The following is a 20985-nucleotide window of genomic DNA, read 5'->3' as shown; positions in this document are numbered from 1 at the left end:
CTTTAATCAACACAGACTGTTTTAACTGCATATTCAATTTGGTTATTTATTTTAAGCAAACTGAAAAGGGTATTGGCTGACTCATATGTGGCCTCAAATACCATAATAACTCTGAGTTTGGTGGGCATTGCATCTACAGGCTGTTATCAGTTGAGATGTGCATGTTGAACTGAAATGTGCATGTCTTACTAAATACTACCCCCCGCCCTTATTATCTAGGCTACTGTATCACAATGTCATATGTAAAAGTATTTTTAGCCTCAACACTAATGACTGTCATAAGGTAGTTGATTATCTGTGCGCATCTTTTGAACCCCAAGCTGTGTCCCCCTATGTACTTATCCCTCACTTCCCCCAACGCATTTTCAAGAGATTACCACAATCCCCTCTTTACCTGGGTTTATTCAGCGATTGCAGCCTCCCTCCATTGTCCTTCCCTCCCACCAGTAAGTACACTCTTTTTAAAATATCTGGGATACATCACAAAAGACTTCAACTCCAAATCTTCTGGCCATCCTGAAGACAAAGCTTGTTTGAAGCCCAATAGATTGGAACGCTATTGTTCTATCATTCTATCATGGTGCCCTTACGTAAAAAGCATCTGCGAAATGGCATATTATTATTAACTTTACAATGTCATGAGTAGGCCTACTTTTGACAATATAGGCCTATGGGATGATTGTCATCATAAAAATATATATATATGTATTCACTAACTGTAAGTCGCTCTGGATAAGAGCGTCTGCTAAATGACTAAAATGTAAATGTAAATGTCATGCTATGTATTAGTCACTATATTACAGTGGGATTTCAGACTGTTTGGAATCCTTATTACAGGATCAGAGTTAGGACTTAAGACAAAAAAAGTTAAAAATAATTTGTATTTACACTCATAAATATACACTGAAATCAGTGGATAATAAACATTCCATAAATAACTCTTAGACACAGCAAGTGGGCACTCACAAATGACTGTCATGTGGCAAAAAGTTGTCCATAGTGTAATCGCCTCATATTGTGACACCTGTGTACAACTGTTCTGTGTGCATCGGAGCCTGAGGAATGGAATGGACCAGTTGGTGTCCGTACATTGAGCGGTTATCTAAGAATGGAGCAATTAGCATAGTGTGCTCTGGGGGCATCCCATAGTTTAGATATGGCTGATAGAATGGACCAGGGGGCTGCGGGTGAGGCACATACTGGTTAGACTGTGTGCTTGAAACAGGGTATCCATTATTCAAAGGTGCAACATACATGTTTACATTGACCTCAGTGCCAAGAGTGGAGGTGGTTGGTTGTCTTGGGGGTGCCAAGGTTGATCTTCCGGTTGAGCTGGAACTAGACTGGCGAGATGGAGTCATGCTCTCTGGGGATGGCCCTCCAGATTCCAACAGGCTGGTCTGGAAGGGGGCTGATGCATTTTGACGATCCTGTGCCTTTGACTTTAGGCACTGGCAGCAACATATGGACACAACGGTGCCAAGTAGCACAAAGGACAGAAATGTGCTCACAACTATCACAAATGGCAAGTAGGTGGGTACTGGAGGGGGAAAAAGACAGAACAAAATGTAAGTGCTGGACCACAAACCAGGATCAATGAATTGTATACATTGAACCAAAATTACTATGCCTGCTATTTACTTCTAACAGAAATGCTTTAACCTTTAGCAGACGCTCTTTTTTTTTCTTTCTTCATACTGGCCCCCCATGGGAATCGAACCCACAACCCTGGCGTTGCAAACGCCATGCTCTACCAACTGAGCCACACGGGACTTTCCAAGGGAGAGAGCATTTAGCCATTACAGTTTAAATGTTGAATAAACCAAAAACAGAAAATGTCGACACAAAATCTTACCTGTTGGTGTCATGTTGATTGTGTTATCGTTTTCGAATTCTAAAAATTCTTCCAGGTCACAGGAGCTCTGATCCAGCCTCGCCTCCGCAGCCGTGCAACAGTAGCGGAGCGCACAGGTCCCACAGCAGTATTTTGCGTCCTGGCCATCATACTGCTCTGGACACTGGAAGCCCTTGTGCCAGATCTTGTAAGAGTCGGACCAGCCATGGCAATACTCTCCTGAGCTGGCCACAATATGTCCGTGCATCAAAGAGAAAAATAAATATAAAGCAACTAAAAAACGCATCTTGGATCACAGGAAAAACCTCACACCCAATTAGTGAAACAGTTGTTTGGAGCTTCAAAAAGTTCAAATCAAAAGCCCAATGACATGCTCACAATTGGGAAGAAAATGGTCAATGAAATATCAACAACGATTCAATGAATGAAAAAGTGATGTTATCCAGTCGATGGTCAAGTGGTGAAGCAAGGCAAATCTGTGAGCTTAATGTGAGTATGTGGCTATTTCACCTCTGTTTTATCCTCTGCTCCCCTCCCTTACTCCTATTGTGTGCCTAATATGGGAGGGGCTTGATCCATTACTGCTAATTTCATGTAGGCCTGCCCCAGGCCAAGACCTGTCTGCACCTTTGGATAAGAAGACAATACTATATGAGCTAATAGGCTTCTGGAGATCTTTTTTGTGCAATGTTAATAAAAATTCAACCAGCCTTACTCAATTAGATATTCAAAATAGCAATGTGAAGTCTGCAATCAGTGCAAACAAAAATAAAGTGAGGAGTTGAGGGAGGCTGTGTTTGATACTACAATGTAGACTTTCTTTCTTTCAATCTGCGATTGCTACATCAATTTGTTTAATTAATGATATATACCCTTTGATTCTTGAAGAATATAACTTATAAATGCCTCATGACCTTAGATCAACTGTCATACACATTTACGTCATTTAGCAGACGCTCTTTTCCAGAGCGACATACAAATTGGGGGGGGGGGGGGGGGGGGGGGGGGGTTAAGGGGGGGTAGAAGGATTACTTTATCCTATCCCAGGTATTCCTTAAAGAGGTGGGGTTTCAAATGTCTCCGGAAGGTGGTGAGTGACTCCGCTGTCCTGGCGTCGTGAGGGAGCTTGTTCCACCATTGGGGTGCCAGAGCAGCGAACAGTTTTGACTGGGCTGAGCGGGAACTGTGCTTCCGCAGAGGTAGGGGACCCAACAGGCCAGAGGTGGATGAACGCAATGCCCTCGTTTGGGTGTAGGGACTGATCAGAGCCTGAAGGTACGGAGGTGCCGTTCCCCTCACAGCTCCGCAGGCAAGCACCATGGTCTTGTAGCAGATGTGAGCTTCAACTGGAAGCCAGTGGAGTGTGCGGAGGAGCGCGGTGACGTGAGAGAACTTGGGAAGATTGAACACCAGACGGGCTGCGGCATTCTGGATGAGTTTTAGGGGTTTAATGGCACAGGCAGGGAGCCCAGCCAACAGCGAGTTGCAGTAATCCAGACGGGAGATGACAAGTGCCTGGATTAGGACCTGTGCCCCTTCCTGTGTAAGGCAGGGTCGTACTCTCCGAATGTTGTAGAGCATGAACCTACAGGATCGGGTCACCGCCTTGATGTTAGCGGAGAACGACAGGGTGTTGTCCAGGGTCACGCCAAGGCTCTTCGCACTCTGGGAGGAGGACACAACGGAGTTGTCAACCGTGATGGCGAGATCATGGAACGGGCAGTCCTTCCCCGGGAGGAAGAGCAGCTCCGTCTTGCCAAGGTTCAGCTTGAGGTGGTGATCCGTCATCCATACTGATATGTCTGCCAGACATGCAGAGATGCGATTCGCCACCTGGTTATCAGAAGGGGGAAAGGAGAAGCTTAGTTGTGTGTTGTCTGCGTAGCAATGATAGGAGAGGCCATGTGAGGATATGACAGAGCCAAGTGACTTGGTGTATAGCGAGAATAGGAGAGGGCCTAGAACTGAGCCCTGGAGGACACCAGTGGTGAGAGCACGTGGTGCGGAAACAGCTTCTCGCCACGCCACTTGGTAGGAGCGACCGGTCAGGTAGGACGCAATCCAAGAGTGAGCCGCGCCGGAGATGGCCAGCTCGGAGAGGGTGGAGAGGAGGATCTGATGGTTCACAGTATCAAAGGCAGCAGACAGGTCTAGAAGGACAAGAGCAGAGGAGAGAGAGTTAGCTTTAGCAGTGTGGAGAGCCTCCGTGACACAGAGAAGAGCAGTCTCAGTTGAATGACCAGTCTTGAAACCTGACTGGTTTGGATCAAGAAGGTCATTCTGAGAGAGATAGCAAGAGAGTTGGCTAAAGACGGCACGCTCAATAGTTTTGGAGAGAAAAGAAAGAAGGGATACTGGTCTGTAGTTGTTGACATCAGAGGGATCGAGTGTTGGTTTTTTGAGAAGGGGTGCAACTCTCGCTCTCTTGAAGACGGAAGGGACATAGCCAGCGGTCAAGGATGAGTTGATCAGCGAGGTGAGGTAAGGGAGAAGGTCACCGGAGATGGTCTGGAGAAGAGAGGAGGGGATAGGGTCAAGCGGGCAGGTTGTTGGGCGGCCGGCCGTCACAAGTCGCAATATTTTATCTGGAGAGAGAGGGGAGAAAGAAGTCAAAGCATAGGGTAGGGCAGTGTGAGCAGGACCAGCAGTGTCATTTGACTTAACAAACGAGGATCGGATGTCGTCAACCTTCTTTTCAAAATGGTTGACGAAGTCATCCACAGAGAGGGAGGAGGGGGGGGAGGGGGAGGAGGATTCAGCAGGGAGGAGAAGGTGGCAAAGAGCTTCCTAGGGTTAGAGGCAGATGCTTGGAATTTAGAGTGGTAGAAAGTGGCCTTAGCAGCAGAAACAGATGAAGAAAATGTAGAGAGGAGGGAGTGAAAAGATGCCAGGTCCGCAGGGAGTCTAGTTTTCCTCAATTTCCGCTCGGCTGCCCGGAGCCCTGTTCTGTGAGCTCGCAATGAGTCATCAAGCCACGGAGCTGGAGGGGAGGACCGAGCCGGCCGGGAGGATAGGGGACATAGAGAGTCAAAGGATGCAGAAAGGGAGGAGAGGAGGGTTGAGGAGGCATAATCAGGAGATTGGAGGGAGAAGGCTTGAGCAGAGGGAAGAGATTATAGGATGGAAGAGGAGAGAGTAGCGGGAGAGAGAGAGTGAAGGTTGCGACGGCACATTACCATCTGAGTAGGGGCAGAGTGAGTAGTGTTGGAGGAGAGCGAGAGAGAAAAGGATACAAAGTAGTGGTCAGAGACATGGAGGGGAGTTGCAGTGAGATTACTAGAAGAACAGCATCTAGTAAAGATGAGGTCAAGCGTATTGCCTGCCTTGTGAGTTGGGGGGGACGGTGAGAGGGTGAGGTCAAAAGAGGAGAGGAGTGGAAAGAAGGAGGCAGAGAGAAATGAGTCAAAGGTAGACGTAGGGAGGTTGAAGTCCCCCAGAACTGTGAGGGGTGAGCCATCCTCAGGAAAGGAACTTATCAAGGCGTCAACACCATTAGAACCCAAAATATAACCTCAAATCAAAGGTTATTGGTAGCGTACACAGTTTAGCAGATGTTATAGCGGGTGCAGCTAAATGCTTGTGTTACTAGCTCCTAACAACGTAGTGAAAATGTACACAAATAATAATAGATTATTATTATTATTTGTGTACATTTTTCACTACGTTGTTAGGAGCTAGTAAAAAATAAAATAAAAGAAATCAGGAATGTCAGGACAAATCCAGTTAACAACCCAAATAACACTGTATCGGTAATCCAAATGCATTCTATTTATTTTATTTATTTTTTATTTAACCTTTATTTAACCAGGTAAAGCAGTTGAGAACAAGTTCTCATTTACAACTGCGACCTAGCCAAGATAAAGCAAAGCAGTGCGATAAAAAACAACAACACAGAGTTACATATGGGGTAAAACAAAACATAAAGTCAAAAATACAACAGAAAATATATATACAGTGTGTGCAAATGTAGCAAGTTATGGAGGTAAGGCAATAAATAGGCCATAGTGCAAAATAATTACAATTTAGTATTAACACTGGAATGATAGATGTGCAAGAGAAGAATGTGCAAATAGAGATACTGGGGTGCAAATGAGCAAAATAAATAACAATATAGGGATGAGGTAGTTGGGTGGGCTAATTTCAGATGGGCTGTGTACAGGTGCAGTGATCGGTAAGGTGCTCTGACAACTGATGCTTAAAGTTAGTGAGGGAGATAAGAGTCTCCAGCTTCAGAGATTTTTGCAGTTCGTTCCAGTCATTGGCAGCAGAGACCTGGAAGGAATGGCGGCCAAAGGAGGTGTTGGCTTTGGGGATGACCAGTGAGATATACCTGCTGGAGCGCATACTACGGGTGGGTGTTGCTATGGTGACCAATGAGCTAAGATAAGGCGGGGATTTGCCTAGCAGTGATTTATAGATGACCTGGAGCCAATGGGTTTGGCGACGAATATGTAGTGAGGACCAGCCAACAAGAGCGTACAGGTCACAGTGGTGGGTAGTATATGGTGCTTTGGTGACTAAACGGATGACACTGTGATAAACTACATCCAATTTGCTGAGTAGAGTGTTGGAGGCTATTTTGTAAATGACATCGCCGAAGTCAAGGATCGGTAGGATAGTCAGTTTAACGAGGGCATGTTTGGCAGCATGAGTGAAGGAGGCTTTGTTGCGAAATAGGAAGCTGATTCTAGATTTAACTTTGGATTGAAGATGCTTAATGTGAGTCTGGAAGGATAGTTTACAGTCTAACCAGACACCTAGGTATTTGTAGTTGTCCACATACTCTAGGTCAGACCAGCGGAGAGTAGTGATTCTAGTCAGGTGGGCGGGTGCCAGCAGCGTTCGATTGAAGAGCATGCATTTAGTTTTACTAGTGTTTAAGAGCAGTTGGAGGCTACAGAAGGAGTGTTGTATGGCATTGAAGCTCGTTTGGAGGTTTGTTAACACAGTGTCCAATGAAGGGCCAGATGTATACAAAATGGTGTCGTCTGCGTAGAGGTGGATCTGAGAGTCACCAGCAGCAAGAGCGACATCATTGATATACACAGAGAAAAGAGTCGGCCCGAGAATTGAACCCTGTGGCACCTCCATAGAGACTACCATAGGTCCAGACAACAGGCCCTCCGATTTGACACATTGAACTCTATCTGAGAAGTAGTTGGTGAACCAGGCGAGGCAGTCATTTGAGAAACCAAGGCTATTTAGTCTGCCAATAAGAATGCGGTGGTTGACAGAGTCGAAAGCCTTGGCCAGGTCGATGAAGACGGCTGCATAGTACTATCTAGTATATACACCAGAAAGATATACTAAGAATGATATGTACAGCAGTAGATACAGTATATTACAGTGAGCTATGTTAAGAATCTAGTATATAAATATAGGCGTGTGAAGTAAATATGAGCTATGTGAAGAATACAGTAAATGAATGAGAATCCGGTATATAATCCAGTATATAAATAAGAATCCGATGTATAAATACCCGGTGTGTATAAACAGTGTAACAAAAATGCAATGTACAGTAGTAGATATATTAGAATGAGCTACACTACCGGTCAAAATTTTTAGAACACCTACTCATTCAAGGGTTTTTCTTTATTTTCACTAGAATAATAGTGAAGACTTCAAAACTATGAAATAACACATATGGAATCATGTAGTAACCAAAAAAGTGTTAAACAAATCAAAATATATTTTATATTTGAGATTCTTCAAATAGCCACCCTTTGACTTGATGACAGCTTTGCACACTCTTGGCATTCTCTCAACCAGCTGCACCTGGAATGCTTTTCCAACACTCTTGAAGGAATTCCCACATATGCTGGGCACTTGTTGGCTGCTTTTCCTTCACTCTGTGGTCCGACTCATCCCAAACCATCTCAATTTGGTTGAGATCGGGGGATTGTGGAGGCCAGATCATCTGATGCAGCACCCCATCACTCTCCTTCTTGGTAAAATAGTCCTTACACAGCCTGGAGGTGTGTTGGGTCATTGTCCTGTTGAAAAACAAATGATAGTCCCACTAAGCCCAAACCAGATGGGATGGCGTATCGCTGCAGAATGCTGTGGTAGCCATGCTGGTTAAGTGTGCCTTGAATTCTAAATAAATCACAGACAGTGTCACCAGCAAAGCACCCCCACACCATTACACCTCCTCCTCCATGCTTTACGGTGGGAAATACACATGCAGAGATCATCCGTTCACCCACACCGCGTCTCACAAAGACACGGCGGTTGGAATTTCCACCGGTCTAATGTCCATTGATTGTGTTTCTTGGCCCAAGCAAGTCTCTTCTTCTTATTGGTGTACTTTAGTAGTGATTTCTTTGCAGCAATTCGACCATGAAGGCCTGATTCTTGAACTCTGTGAAGCATTTATTTGGGCTGCAATTTCTGAGGCTGGTAACTCTAATGAACTTATCCTCTGCAGCAGAGGTAACTCTGGGTCTTCCATTCCTGTGGCGGTCCTCATGAGAGCCAGTTTCATCATAGCGCTTGATGGTTTTTGCGACTGCACTTGAAGAAACTTTCAAAGTTCTTAACATTTTCCGTATTGACTGACCTTCATGCCTTAAAGTAATGATGGACTGTCATTTCTCTTTGCTTATTTGAGCTGTTCTTGCCATAATATGGACTTGGTCTTTTACCAAATAGGGCTATCTTCTGTATACCCTCCCTACCTTGTCACAACACAACTGATTGGCTCAAACACATTAAGAAGGAAAGAAATTCCACAAATTAACTTTTAAGAAGGCACACCTGTTAATTGTTAGCCAAGATGGCGAAGTAGTGCATGTCACAAGCTGGGCTTGAACTCAGGTCTCAGATGTGGAGAGTTGGGTGTTCTACCCCTTAGCCACAGAGGAGGTATAGTAGGACCCAAACGAAACACCCAAGGCAATACTCCAGGCAAAGTAGATTTAATATAAAAAAAAGGTATTTCTTTGCACTTCAAAAATAATCCAACAAAAGTTATTCTCAGAAAGAGGTATACTAACAGAGGTACAGTAAACAAAACAGGAGGACAAAACAAAATAACTCCACGAGGGGAGAAAAACAAAATAAAGATAACTTAGAAAAGCTTACTCGGAAAGACTCTGTGGGACACAGCAGGAGACACATAGCCAGGACTCAAAAACCAAGTGAGGAACAAGGGGAAAAAACACAGCTAAAATACTCTAGGGGAAACAAGGCACAGGTGACCTGGATAAAGCTAATAAGGACACACGAGGAAGAACTAAGGCAGAGGGGAACACAGATGACCTCTAGAGGCCCGGAGACAAACAGGAGGCAGGAAGCTGACAGGACCCCCTCCTCTAGGAACGACTCCTGACGTTCCTTCCAGAACACCCTGGCCTCAGGGTGCGAAACTCTCGGATCAAACCTGGGTCCAGGATGTCCTTGGCTGGAACCCAGGAGCGCTCCTCTGGCCCGTAGCCCTCCCAGTCCACCAGATACTGCAGAGAGTTCTGGACCCTCCGGGAGTCCAGTATCCGGCGCACTGTGTAGGCTGGCTGGCCGTCAATGATCCTGGGAGGTGGCGGGGGTCTGCGTGGGGGGGCAAAGGGAGAAGACAAGACAGGTTTTAGTAGTGAAACATGGAAAGTGGGGTTAATTCTAAGGGAGCGAGGGAGAACCAAACGATAAGAAACAGGGTTAACTTTCCTTGCTATGCGGAAAGGGCCGATGTATTTCTGGGAAAGCTTCTTGGATTCGACCCGGAGGGGCAGGTTCTTGGTGGCCAACCAAACTCTCTGACCAGCTCGGAAACTAGGGGCCGTCCGGCGGCGGCGATTAGCCTGACTTTGGTATCTCTGGGAGGTCCGAAGGAGGGTACGCCTGGCCTTCCTCCAGGTCCGCCTACAGCGTTGGACAAAGCGCTGGGCAGAGGGAACACCAACTTGCGCCTCTTCCTCTGGAAATAATGGAGGGGTGTATCCGAACTGGCATTCGAAGGGGGACAATCCGGTGGCTGAGGACTGGAGGGTGTTGTGGGCATATTCCGCCCAAATGATATAGGTGGCCCAAGACGTGGGATTACTGGCCGCCATACACCGCAGGGTGGTCTCCAGATCCTGATTAATCCGTTCCGTTTGGCCATTAGACTCTGGATGGAACCCAGACGATAGGCTGGCTGTGGCCCCAATAAGCCTGCAGAAGGCCCCCCAAAACCGGGACGAGAATTGGGGACCTCGGTCGGAGACAACGTCCAGGGGAATTCCAAATATCCGGAAGACATGGTTCATGAGGAGCTCAGCAGTCTCCTTGGCCGAGGGCAGCTTGGGCAGGGGAATAAACCGGGCAGCCTTAGAGAACCGGTCTACAACCACTAGGATGACTGTGTTGCCCTGGGATGGAGGAAGTCCCGTAACAAAGTCCAGAGAAAGGTGTGACCATGGCCTGCGAGGAACAGGTAAGGGATGGAGCAGTCCCTGGGGTCGCTGACGTGTCGACTTTCCCTGGTTGCACACAGGGCAGGCCTCAACATAGACCTGCACGTCCTTCTTGATGGACGGCCACCAAAACCGCCGCTGGAGGAATTCCAGTGTGCGAGCACTACCCGGATGGCATGTCAAGGGCGACTCATGACCCCACTGCAAGACGCGGGCCCGAACAGAGAGAGGAACGTACAGGCGTCCGGCAGGACCACCGCCTGGATCGGGCTCATGGACAAGAGCCTCTCGTACCCCTCTTTCTAGTTCCCACTGAAGAGGTGCGACGATCCTAGACCTCGGAATAATCGATGCCAAGGGCTTCTCTTGTATCTCGGGAGAATAGGCTCGAGACAGGGCATCCGGCTTGACGTTCTTGGTGCCAGGTCTGTAAGACAGGAGAAACTGGAATCGATTAAAAAAAAGGGACCATCGTGCTTGCCGAGGGTTCATCCGCTTTGCCTGTTGGAGATATTCCAGGTTCTTGTGGTCTGTGAGAACCTGGAAAGGATGCTGAGCCCCCTCAAGCCAATGGCGCCACTCTTCCAAGGCCAGTTTTACCGCAAGCAACTCTCGATCCCCCACGTGGTAGTTGCGCTCGGCCTCAGACAGGCGGCGAGACATGAAGGCACAAGGGTGTAATCTCCCATCCTCACCCCTCTGTGACAGGACGGCTCCCACCCCCACCTCTGAGGCGTCCACCTCCACCACGAAAGGTCTTTCTGGGTCAGGGATCACCAGAATCGGAGCAGAAGTGAAGCGGCGCTTGAGATCCTCGAAGGCCCCTGCTGCTTCCGGACCCCAGTGAATCTTGGTCCCTCCTCCCTTGGTAAGCGTCGTCAAGGGGGCTACCACAGAGCTGAAATTCTTAATGAACTTCCGATAGAAGTTAGAAAAGCCAATGAACCGTTGAACCTCCTTGACCGTGGCAGGTGTGGGCCAGCTGTGGACCGCTTTGACCTTCTTGGGATCCATCTCTAGGTGGCCGGGAGTGACAATAAACCTGAGAAACTGAGTCTGGGAAACATGAAATTCACACTTCTCAGGTTTAACGTAGAGGTGATTGTCAAGGAGCCTCTGGAGAACCCTGCTAACATGCCCCTCATGCTCCTTCAGTGACCTCGAGAAGATGAGGATATCGTCCAGGTACACGAAGACGAACAGATTAAGCATATCCCGGAGAACATCATTAATCAGGGCTTGGAATACTGCGGGGGCATTGGTGAGCCCGAACGGCATCACCCGATATTCATAGTGCCCCGTGGGCGTGTTGAATGCCGTCTTCCATTCGTCTCCTGGCCGGATCCGCACGAGATGGTAAGCATTGCGGAGATCCAGTTTAGTAAAACTGGAAGCCCCTTGAAGCAGCTCAAAAGCAGTGGCCATGAGAGGAAGGGGGTATCGATTCCGAACCGTGATCTTGTTGAGTCCCCGGTAATCAATACAAGGCCTAAGACCCCCGTCTTTCTTTTCAACAAAAAAGAAGCCCGCCCCAGCCGGGGAAGTAGAGGCACAGATGATGCCGGCTGCCAAGGACTCCTTAATGTAGGTGTCCATAGCTGAGCGCTCGAGGGAGGATAAGGAAAAGATCCGACCTCTAGGAGGGCAGCAACCAGGGAGTAGATCAATGGCACAGTCATACGTGCGGTGAGGCGGTAAGGAAGTAGCCCGGGACTTGCTGAACACTGCCTTGAACCGATGGTAAACACTGGGGACTCGGGAGACGTCAACAGACTCTTGAAACTGGGTACTAGGGGCTGAGGGACTCTGAAGCATGCAGGTGAGTTGGCAAGTGGGACCCCAGCTTAGAATGGTGCCAGTAGGCCAGTCGATCTGGGGATTATGTCTGCATAGCCAAGGGTGACCCAGGATAATAGGATACTCGGGGGAGTCAATGAGATAGAAGGTCTCCTCCTGCTGGTGTTGAAAGATGGTAAGTCGCAGGGACTGAGTCGCCTCTGTAACCTTCCCTGGTTCCAGAGGTCTGCCATCTAAGGCTGTAACTGCCTGGGGTTGAGGAAGTAGTTGGGTAGGGATCTTAAGTTCCTTAGCCAAGGTTAAATCCAGGAAATCACCTGCGGCACCGGAATCGATCATAGCCTGGACCCGATGCTGGTGGCCCTTCCAGGACAGAGTGGCTGGAATAGCTAAGACAGCGTTAGTAGGAGGAGCTCTAATTTTCCCCATCACAGCCCTCCTGTAGCTAGGCGGGGACAGGCGTTTCCCGAAAGCTCGGGGCAAGTGGAGCGGAAGTGGCCGGCAACCCCGCAGTAGAGGCACCGACGCTCCCTCATGCGACGTTCCCTTTCGTTGGGAGAAAGCCTGGAACGGCCTAACTGCATGTTCTCCGGGGAATCCTGGAGCAGTTCAGGAGCCGGGGAAGCTCTGAATGACGGAGCCCAAACAGGAGAAACAGAGCTGCTCAGAGGAACTTGGGACTGAGACACCTGGCGGCGAGCCGTTCTCCGCTCTCTTAGACGATTGTCCAGGCGGATGGCCAAGGCTATGAGGGACTCGAGATCCCCAGCTGGTTCTCGGGTGGCTAACTCATCTTGAAGGGGCTCAGATAACCCTCCCTGAAAACAGACCCTCAGCGCTTCATCATTCCATCCGCTCCTTGCTGCTATGGTCCGGAATTCAATGGCAAAATCTGCCGTGCTTTGGGGACCCTGACGGAGAGACAGTAGGCGCTTGGAAGCTTCCCGCCCACTGACAGGATGATCGAACACCCGCTTGAACTCTTCTACAAATGCAGCGTAGGAGTCACAACAGGCCTCCTGGGACTGCCACACCGCAGAGGCCCAGGAGAGCGCCTTGTCTGAAAGAAGGGTAATGATGTAGGCAATCTTGGAACGGTCTGTGGGAAAACTTGAGGGTTGGAGCTCGAAGGTGAGGGAGCATTGGGTGAGGAAACCCTGGCAAGAGCTTGGATCCCCAGAAAAGGGCTTGGGAGGTGGTAGTCGGGGCTCCGCCAATGGAGAAGGCCTGTCGTCACTGGGGGGTGACCTGGAGTAAGGGGAAGGACCAGGGAGGCGTTCAAAGAGCTGGCGGAGGGAACTCATCATATCGGCCAGGAGTTGAGAATGACTAGCCATCAGCTCTTCCTGTCGGCTGAGAACGGCTTCATGGCGCTGGAAAGATGCCTCATGTCGAGCGATCACCGCCAACAGGTCCTTGGAACTGAGTGTTTCTGAGTCCATGATTGACTTGGTTTTTCTGTCACAAGCTGGGCTTTAACTCAGGTCTCAGATGTGGAGAGTTGGGTGTTCTACCCCTTAGCCACAGAGGAGGTATAGTAGGACCCAAACGAAACACCCAAGGCAATACTCCAGGCAAAGTAGATTTAATATAAAAAAAAGGTATTTCTTTGCACTTCAAAAATAATCCAACAAAAGTTATTCTCAGAAAGAGGTATACTAACAGAGGTACAGTAAACAAAACAGGAGGACAAAACAAAATAACTCCACGAGGGGAGAAAAACAAAATAAAGATAACTTAGAAAAGCTTACTCGGAAAGACTCTGTGGGACACAGCAGGAGACACATAGCCAGGACTCAAAAACCAAGTGAGGAACAAGGGGAAAAAACACAGCTAAAATACTCTAGGGGAAACAAGGCACAGGTGACCTGGATAAAGCTAATAAGGACACACGAGGAAGAACTAAGGCAGAGGGGAACACAGATGACCTCTAGAGGCCCGGAGACAAACAGGAGGCAGGAAGCTGACAGTGCAGTTCTGTTTTTGTCGTGTGTCTGTAAATAGCCTGTAAATACCCTGTTTTTTTGTATTTTTCGTACATATTTCCCTATCAGACTTTTCATCCATCTACAAAATATACTTTCCTGCAACCCGCCTCACTCAATGTGGAACGGATTCTATTATTGACTTACCTTTTATATAGAATCTCCAGTTGAAACTAGCTAGCCAGCTAACTAGCTACTTGCTATTAGCCACAGTTAGCAGTATTTCACCCAGAACATTTGATTTTTTTTTCTGCGGGATTAATTTAATCACTGGATATTAATCACCGGATATTCGGCCAGTCTGCACAGCGCGTTATCGACCCAGAACATATCAGTTTTTCTGCCGGAATCACTGAATCACTGGACCTTTAACTCCGGATTCATCGCTACCAGCTAGCTTCAACTAAATGGACGCTGTGGTCTGGCTAATCATCCTGAGCTAGGCCCATCTCCCGGCTATCTACCTCTCTGTCAACCGGACGGGACCACCTAGTGTTGACACGGAGCCCCGCCGATCCTACACGACTGGTCTGCCGACGAAATCGTCTGATGTGGTTACGACGACGTCGACCACGAAGATTCCATCTGCTAGCCCCGGCCCGCTAGCACACGCTAGCCGTGGCCTTTTACCTGCTAGTGCTTTAGCAGCCTCCGAACTATCCTATTGCTGTTCACCGGACCTTATGATAACTCAGCTATACAGCTGATGTCTGCTGGACTGTTCCTTTTTACGGTACTACATCCTGTTTATGTTTAGCCTCAGCCCAAACATGGTTAGCTTATTGTTGTTTCGGTTATTTCTAATTGTACTATTTCACTGTAGATCCCCCAGCCCAGCTAAACCTGCCTTAGATAGCTCCTTTGTCCCTCCCCCCATACACGCAGAGACCGACTCAATTGATGCCTCTAGTGATACTATCTCTTTCATTGTTACCCAACGCTTAGGTTTACCCCCACTTTACTCATATCCTTCCATATCCTTGTCTGTACATAATGCCCTGAATCTTTTCTACAACACCCGGAAATCTGCCCCCTTTATTCTATGTACCCAACGCACTAGAAGACCAGTTCTTAAAGCCTTTAGCCGTATCCTTATTCTAGTCCTCCTCTGTTCCTCTGGTGATGTAGAGGCTAACCCAGGCCCTGCAGCCCTCAGTATCACTCCTACTCCCCAGGCGCTATCATTTGCTGACTTCTGTAATCGCAAAAGTCTTGGTTTCTTGCACGTAAACATCAGAAGTCTACTTCCTAAGTTTGAGTTATTCACTGCGTTAGCACACTCCGCCAACCCTGATGTTCTAGCAGTGTCTGAATCCTGGCTCAGGAAGGCCACCAAAAATTCTGAAATGTCCATCCCCAACTATAACATTTTCCGTCTAGATAGAACTGCCAAAGGGGGTGGAGTTGCAATCTACTGTAGAGATAGCCTGCAGAGCTCTATCATACTATCCAGGTCTGTGCCCAAACAGTTTGAGCTTCTACTTCTAAAAATCCACCTTTCCAGAAATAAGTCTCTCACTGTTGCCGCTTGCTACAGACCCCCCTCAGCCCCCAGATGTGCCCTGGACACCATATGTGAATTGATTGCCCCCCATTTATCCTCAGAGTTCGTACTGCTTGGTGACCTAAATTGGGATATGCTTAATACCCCGGCCATCCTACAATCCAAACTAGATGCCCTCAACCTCACGCAAATTATCAACGAACCTACCAGGTACAACCCTAAATCCGTAAACATGGGTACCCTCATAGATATCATCCTGACTAACATACCCTCTAAATACACCTCAGCTGTCTTCAACCAGGATCTCAGCGATCACTGCCTTATTGCCTGCGTCCGTAACGGGTCCGCGGTCAAACGACCACCCCTCATCACTGTCAAACGCTCCCTAAAACACTATAGCGAGCAGGCCTTCCTAATTGACCTGGCCCAGGTATCCTGGATGGATATAGATCTCATTCCGTCAGTAGAGGATGCCTGGTTGTTCCTTAAAAGTAATTTCCTCTCAATCTTAAATAAACATGCCCCATTCAAAAAATACAGAACTAAGAACCGATATAGCCCCTGGTTCTCCTCAGACTTGACTGCCCTTGACCAGCACAAAAACATCCTGTGGCGTACTGCATTAGCATCAAATAGCCCCCGCGATATGCAACTTTTCAGGGAAGTTAGGAACCAATATACACAAGCAGTCAGGAAAGCAAAGGCAAACTTTTTCAAACAGAAATTTGCATCCTGTAGCACTAACTCCAAAAAGTTTTGGGACACTGTAAAGTCCATGGAGAATAAGAGCACTTCCTCCCAGTTGCCCACTGCACTGAGGCTAGGAAACACTATCACCACCGATAAATCTACAATAATCGAGAATTTCAACAAGCATTTTGCTACAGCTGGCCATGCTTTCCATCTGGCTACCACTACCCCGGCCACCAACTCTGCACCCTCCGCTGAAACTTGCCCATGCCCCCCCCCCGCTTCTCCTTCACACAAATTCAGACAGCTGACATTTTGAAAGAGCTGCAAAATCTGGACCCCTACAAATCAGCTGGGCTAGACAATCTGGACCCTTTCTTTCTAAAACTAGCTGCCGAAATTGTCGCAACCCCTATTACTAGTCTGTTCAACCTCTCTTTCATAACGTCTGAGATCCCCAGAGATTGGAAAGCTGCCGCGGTCATCCCCCTCTTCAAAGGGGGTGACACTCTAGATCCAAACTGCTACAGACCTATATCCATCCTGCCCTGCCTTTCGAAAGTATTTGAAAGCCAAGTTAACAAACAGATCACCGACCATTTCGAATACCACCGTACCTTCTCCGCTATGCAATCTGGTTTCCGAGCTGGTCATGGGTGCACTTCAGCCACGCTCAAGGTCCTAAACGATATTATAACCGCGATTGATAATAGACAGTACTGTGCAGCCGTCTTCATCGACCTGGCCAAGGCTTTCGACTCTGTCAACCACCGCATTCTTATTGGCAGACTAAATAGCCTTGGTTTCTCAAATGACTGCCTCGCCTGGTTCACCAACTACTTCTCAGATAGAGTTCAGTGTGTCAAATCGGAGGGCCTGTTGTCTGGACCTATGGCAGTCTCTATGGGGGTGCCACAGGGTTCAATTCTTGGGCCGACACTTTTCTCCGTGTATATCAATGATGTCGCTCTTGCTGCTGGTGACTCTCAGATCCACCTCTACGCAGACGACACCATTTTGTATACATCTGGCCCTTCATTGGACACTGTGTTAACAAACCTCCAAACGAGCTTCAATGCCATACAACACTCCTTCAGTAGCCTCCAACTGCTCTTAAACACTAGTAAAACTAAATGCATGCTTTTCAATCGAACGCTGCTGGCACCCGCCCACCCGACTAGAATCACCACTCTTGACGGGTCTGACCTAGAGTATGTGGACAACTACAAATACCTAGGTGTCTGGTTAGACTGTAAACTCTCCTTCCAGACTCACATAAAGAATCTCCAATCCAAAGTTAAATCTAGAATCGGCTTCCTATTTCGCAACAAAGCCTCCTTCACTCATGCTGCCAAACATGCCCTCGTAAAACTGACTATCCTACCGATCCTTGACTTCGGCGATGTCATTTACAAAATAGCCTCCAACACTCTACTCAGCAAATTGGATGTAGTCTATCACAGTGCCATCCGTTTTGTCTCCAAAGCCCCATACGCTACCCACCACTGTGACCTGTACGCTCTTGTTGGCTGGTCCTCACTACATGTTCGTCGTCAAACCCACTGGCTCCAGGCCATCTATAAATCACTGCTAGGCAAATCCCCGCCTTATCTTAGCTCATTGGTCACCATAGCAGCACCCACCCGTAGTCTGCGCTCCAGCAGGTATATCTCACTGGTCATTCCCAAAGCCAACACCTCCTTTGGCCGCCATTCCTTCCAGTTCTCTGCTGCCAATGACTGGAACGAATTGCAAAAATCTCTGAAGCTGGAGACTCTTATCTCCCTCACTAACTTTAAGCATCAGTTGTCAGAGCACCTTACCGATCACTGCACCTGTACACAGCCCATCTGAAATTAGCCCACCCAACTACCTCATCCCTATATTGTTATTTATTTTGCTCTTTTGCACCCCAGTATCTCTATTTGCACATAATCTCTTGCACATCTAGCATTCCAGTGTTAATACTATTGTAATTATTTTGCACTATAGCCTATTTATTGCCTTACCTCCATAACTTGCTACATTTGCACACACTGTATATATATTTTCTGTTGTATTTTTGACTTTATGTTTTTTACCCCATATGTAACTCTGTGTTGTTTTTATCGCACTGCTTTGCTTTATCTTGGCCAGGTCGCAGTTGTAAATGAGAACTTGTTCTCAACTGGCTTACCTGGTTAAATAAAGGTGAAATAAAAAAAAATATGCATTCCAGGTGACTACCTCATGAAGCTGGCTGAGAGAATGCCAAGACTGTGCAAATCTGTCATCAAGGCAAATGGTGGCTATTTGAAGAATCTCAAATATAAGATATATTTTGATTTGTTTAACACGTTTTTGGTTTAACACGTTTTTGGTTACTACATGATTCCAATGTAGAAAATAGTAAAAATAAAGAAAAACCCTTGAATGAGTAGGTGTTCTAAAACACTGGTAGTGTATATGAATATGCAGTGTGAACAACAATATAAAATAAACGGTCCAGTGTTTAATGTCTATATATACATGGGTCAGCAGCGTTGACTGTGTGTGTTTGTGTTTATGTTACGTGTGAGTGAGTCTATCTTTGTCTCTTACTTACTACAGAAGTACTACTTACTACTCTCACTCACTATAGGAGATGGCGTGGTGGCTGTTCAATAATCTGATGGCCTGGAGATAGAAGCTGTTTTTCAGTCTTTCGGTACCGGCTTTGATGCACCTGTACTGTCTCTTTCTGCTAGATGGTAGCAGAGTGACCTTGTTTTACTCAATTGTTTGTTAACAATGTAATTGTAAACAAACACAATAAAGCCTTAAAACATGGTTAAAACTTTAGTTCTTGCATCCATATATATGTATTGGCGGGGTGATGCATTGTTATTCTTTAATATTGTTCTAATTTACCGTTGTGGTTGCTTTTACCGTTTAGGGTTTCATGTACAGGCTATGTCAATGTAGGCCTAGGCCTGGTCTGTCTGATTATTAGACTAACTGGATAGCATAAGATACAGGAGTTTAATCACTAGGCAGGAGAAATACTGATTACATTTAGTCATTTAACCCTCCAACCCCCAACCAACAGGGTAGAGTAAACAAACTGTGCAAACAGCACGCTTGTCAGAGCTTGGAGCCGACTGGGGTGGTGATAATGAGTCTGTTTATCTTACCACACATTTTTCAGTCTAGGTTTAGGAGGTCAAACACTATCTGTACCACACCTGGAGAAGTGCTGCATTACCATTTACCTAATGAGCTGTAGTCAAGTGATGTTGTTTTGTATATGCTTTCTAAATAATAAACAGGAGTAAGATCAATTGAATAATACCAAACTTTGACATCAAACACCTAGCAAACCTAATCAAATGTTGTTGCTTTATTGCAATAATAAAGTGAGATGTTTCTTATTGATAGCAGTCAAGATACAATATATTTTATATGCCCTTATATAAGCACTAACCTCTACACTAACTGTAAGTCACTCTGGATAAGAGCGTCTGCTAAATGACTAAAATGTAAATGTAAATGTACATTTATCAGACAAGAGCAAGGGAAAAAAAGACATCTCCTATATGCCTTTATCCATTGCAATGTTAAGGGCCATTACTAGCAAGTCAGCCTCCGTGAAACAAACTTGCTGAATTAGCATCACAAACCCTAAGCTGGCTGGCATTGTTTGTTGAATGCTAATTGGAAGGCACTTTAGACAATGGCAATTTACTCTCTTTGTGCTATACCTAATCTCTGCTAATAACATGTTGACATGACCAGAATTCTCCAGCCGCTCAGGTTTAGAGTTTGAGTTAGGTCAGTATTATAAATAGTAAATTCAATTGAAATAAAAGCAATTGAGGACTATGGAGAATCATTTAGACTTTAAAGCATGTACTAGCATTCGCGTAACTCTTTCACTCAAATATATTATGAGAATATAAAAAATCTGGTGGAATAAATTGTCAACAGAGCTCCCAAAGGTGAATTTACTCATATTCACTCATTCAACAGGTTGTTTTATTTGTGATTATCTTGACAAAAGGACAATCAATGCCCTACATTTTATTAAAATGGTTCTACATTCAGCAATTACATTTTCTCAGTTATCAGGTTAGAAATCTGGAGGTAAGTAAAGAGTTGTTCAGATGATAATAGGGCTATCAATGGGGGTCCTCCCAAGTAATTAGGCAAATCATGGCCCACCCTGCAACACCTCACCCTAACGGTTTTGACTAGATAAGAGTACAGCTTATGTCAAAATTGCCTTTTCGTAGCAGGTTTGGAGAACATTTTTGTAGAAGGTTAGGAGAATTTACGCAACAGGTTAGGATAATTAACATAGCAGGTTAGGAGAATTAGGTTATGGTTAGGAAAAAGGCCCTCCCCATGATAATGTGGTCCTCTGTAGCTCAATTGGTAGAGCATGGTGCTTGTAACGCCAGGGTTGTGGGTTCGATCCCCGGGACCACCCATATGTAAAAATGTATGCACACATGACTGTAAATTGCTTTGGATAAAAGCATCTGCTAAATGGAATATTATTATTATAATAAGAATGTCCATCTTGAAGTTCTAATACAGTAAGTGATATTCCATGAAAGCATTCGTAACCTTTTCTAAACATTGTTAATTAAAGCTTTAGGCTATGTTCTTTGTGAACAAAATCTAGATGACAACAAAAGCATAAACAAGAGTAAAAGGTTCTTATGGTTTAATCAAGTGTTGTATTTCATATAATTGAAATGACCAATCTTGCACCCGTACAATAATATCTCAAATCAGCACAGT

At 46.3% G+C, this 20985-nt stretch overlaps 1 protein-coding gene across 1 annotated transcript; it reads right to left on the bottom strand.

Annotated features, from left to right (window-relative positions):
- Nucleotides 1-1010: 1010 nt before the first annotated feature.
- Nucleotides 1011-2141, bottom strand: LOC311135693 (protein shisa-1-like; the record flags this gene model as incomplete). The annotated part of the gene is made up of 2 exons (XM_084169713.1): nt 1011-1540; nt 1856-2141. 2 exons carry the CDS (start codon nt 2139-2141, stop codon nt 1011-1013), a joined length of 816 nt encoding a protein of 271 aa, XP_084025839.1.
- Between the last annotated feature and the right edge of the window lie 18844 nt (nt 2142-20985).

This window comes from Coregonus lavaretus (assembly GCF_964263955.1).
Source record: "Coregonus lavaretus genome assembly, chromosome: 10".
Taxonomy (NCBI): Eukaryota; Metazoa; Chordata; class Actinopteri; order Salmoniformes; family Salmonidae; genus Coregonus; species Coregonus lavaretus.
Note: the sequence above shows the minus strand (reverse complement) of the source record. Positions and strands in the feature narration are given on the sequence as shown.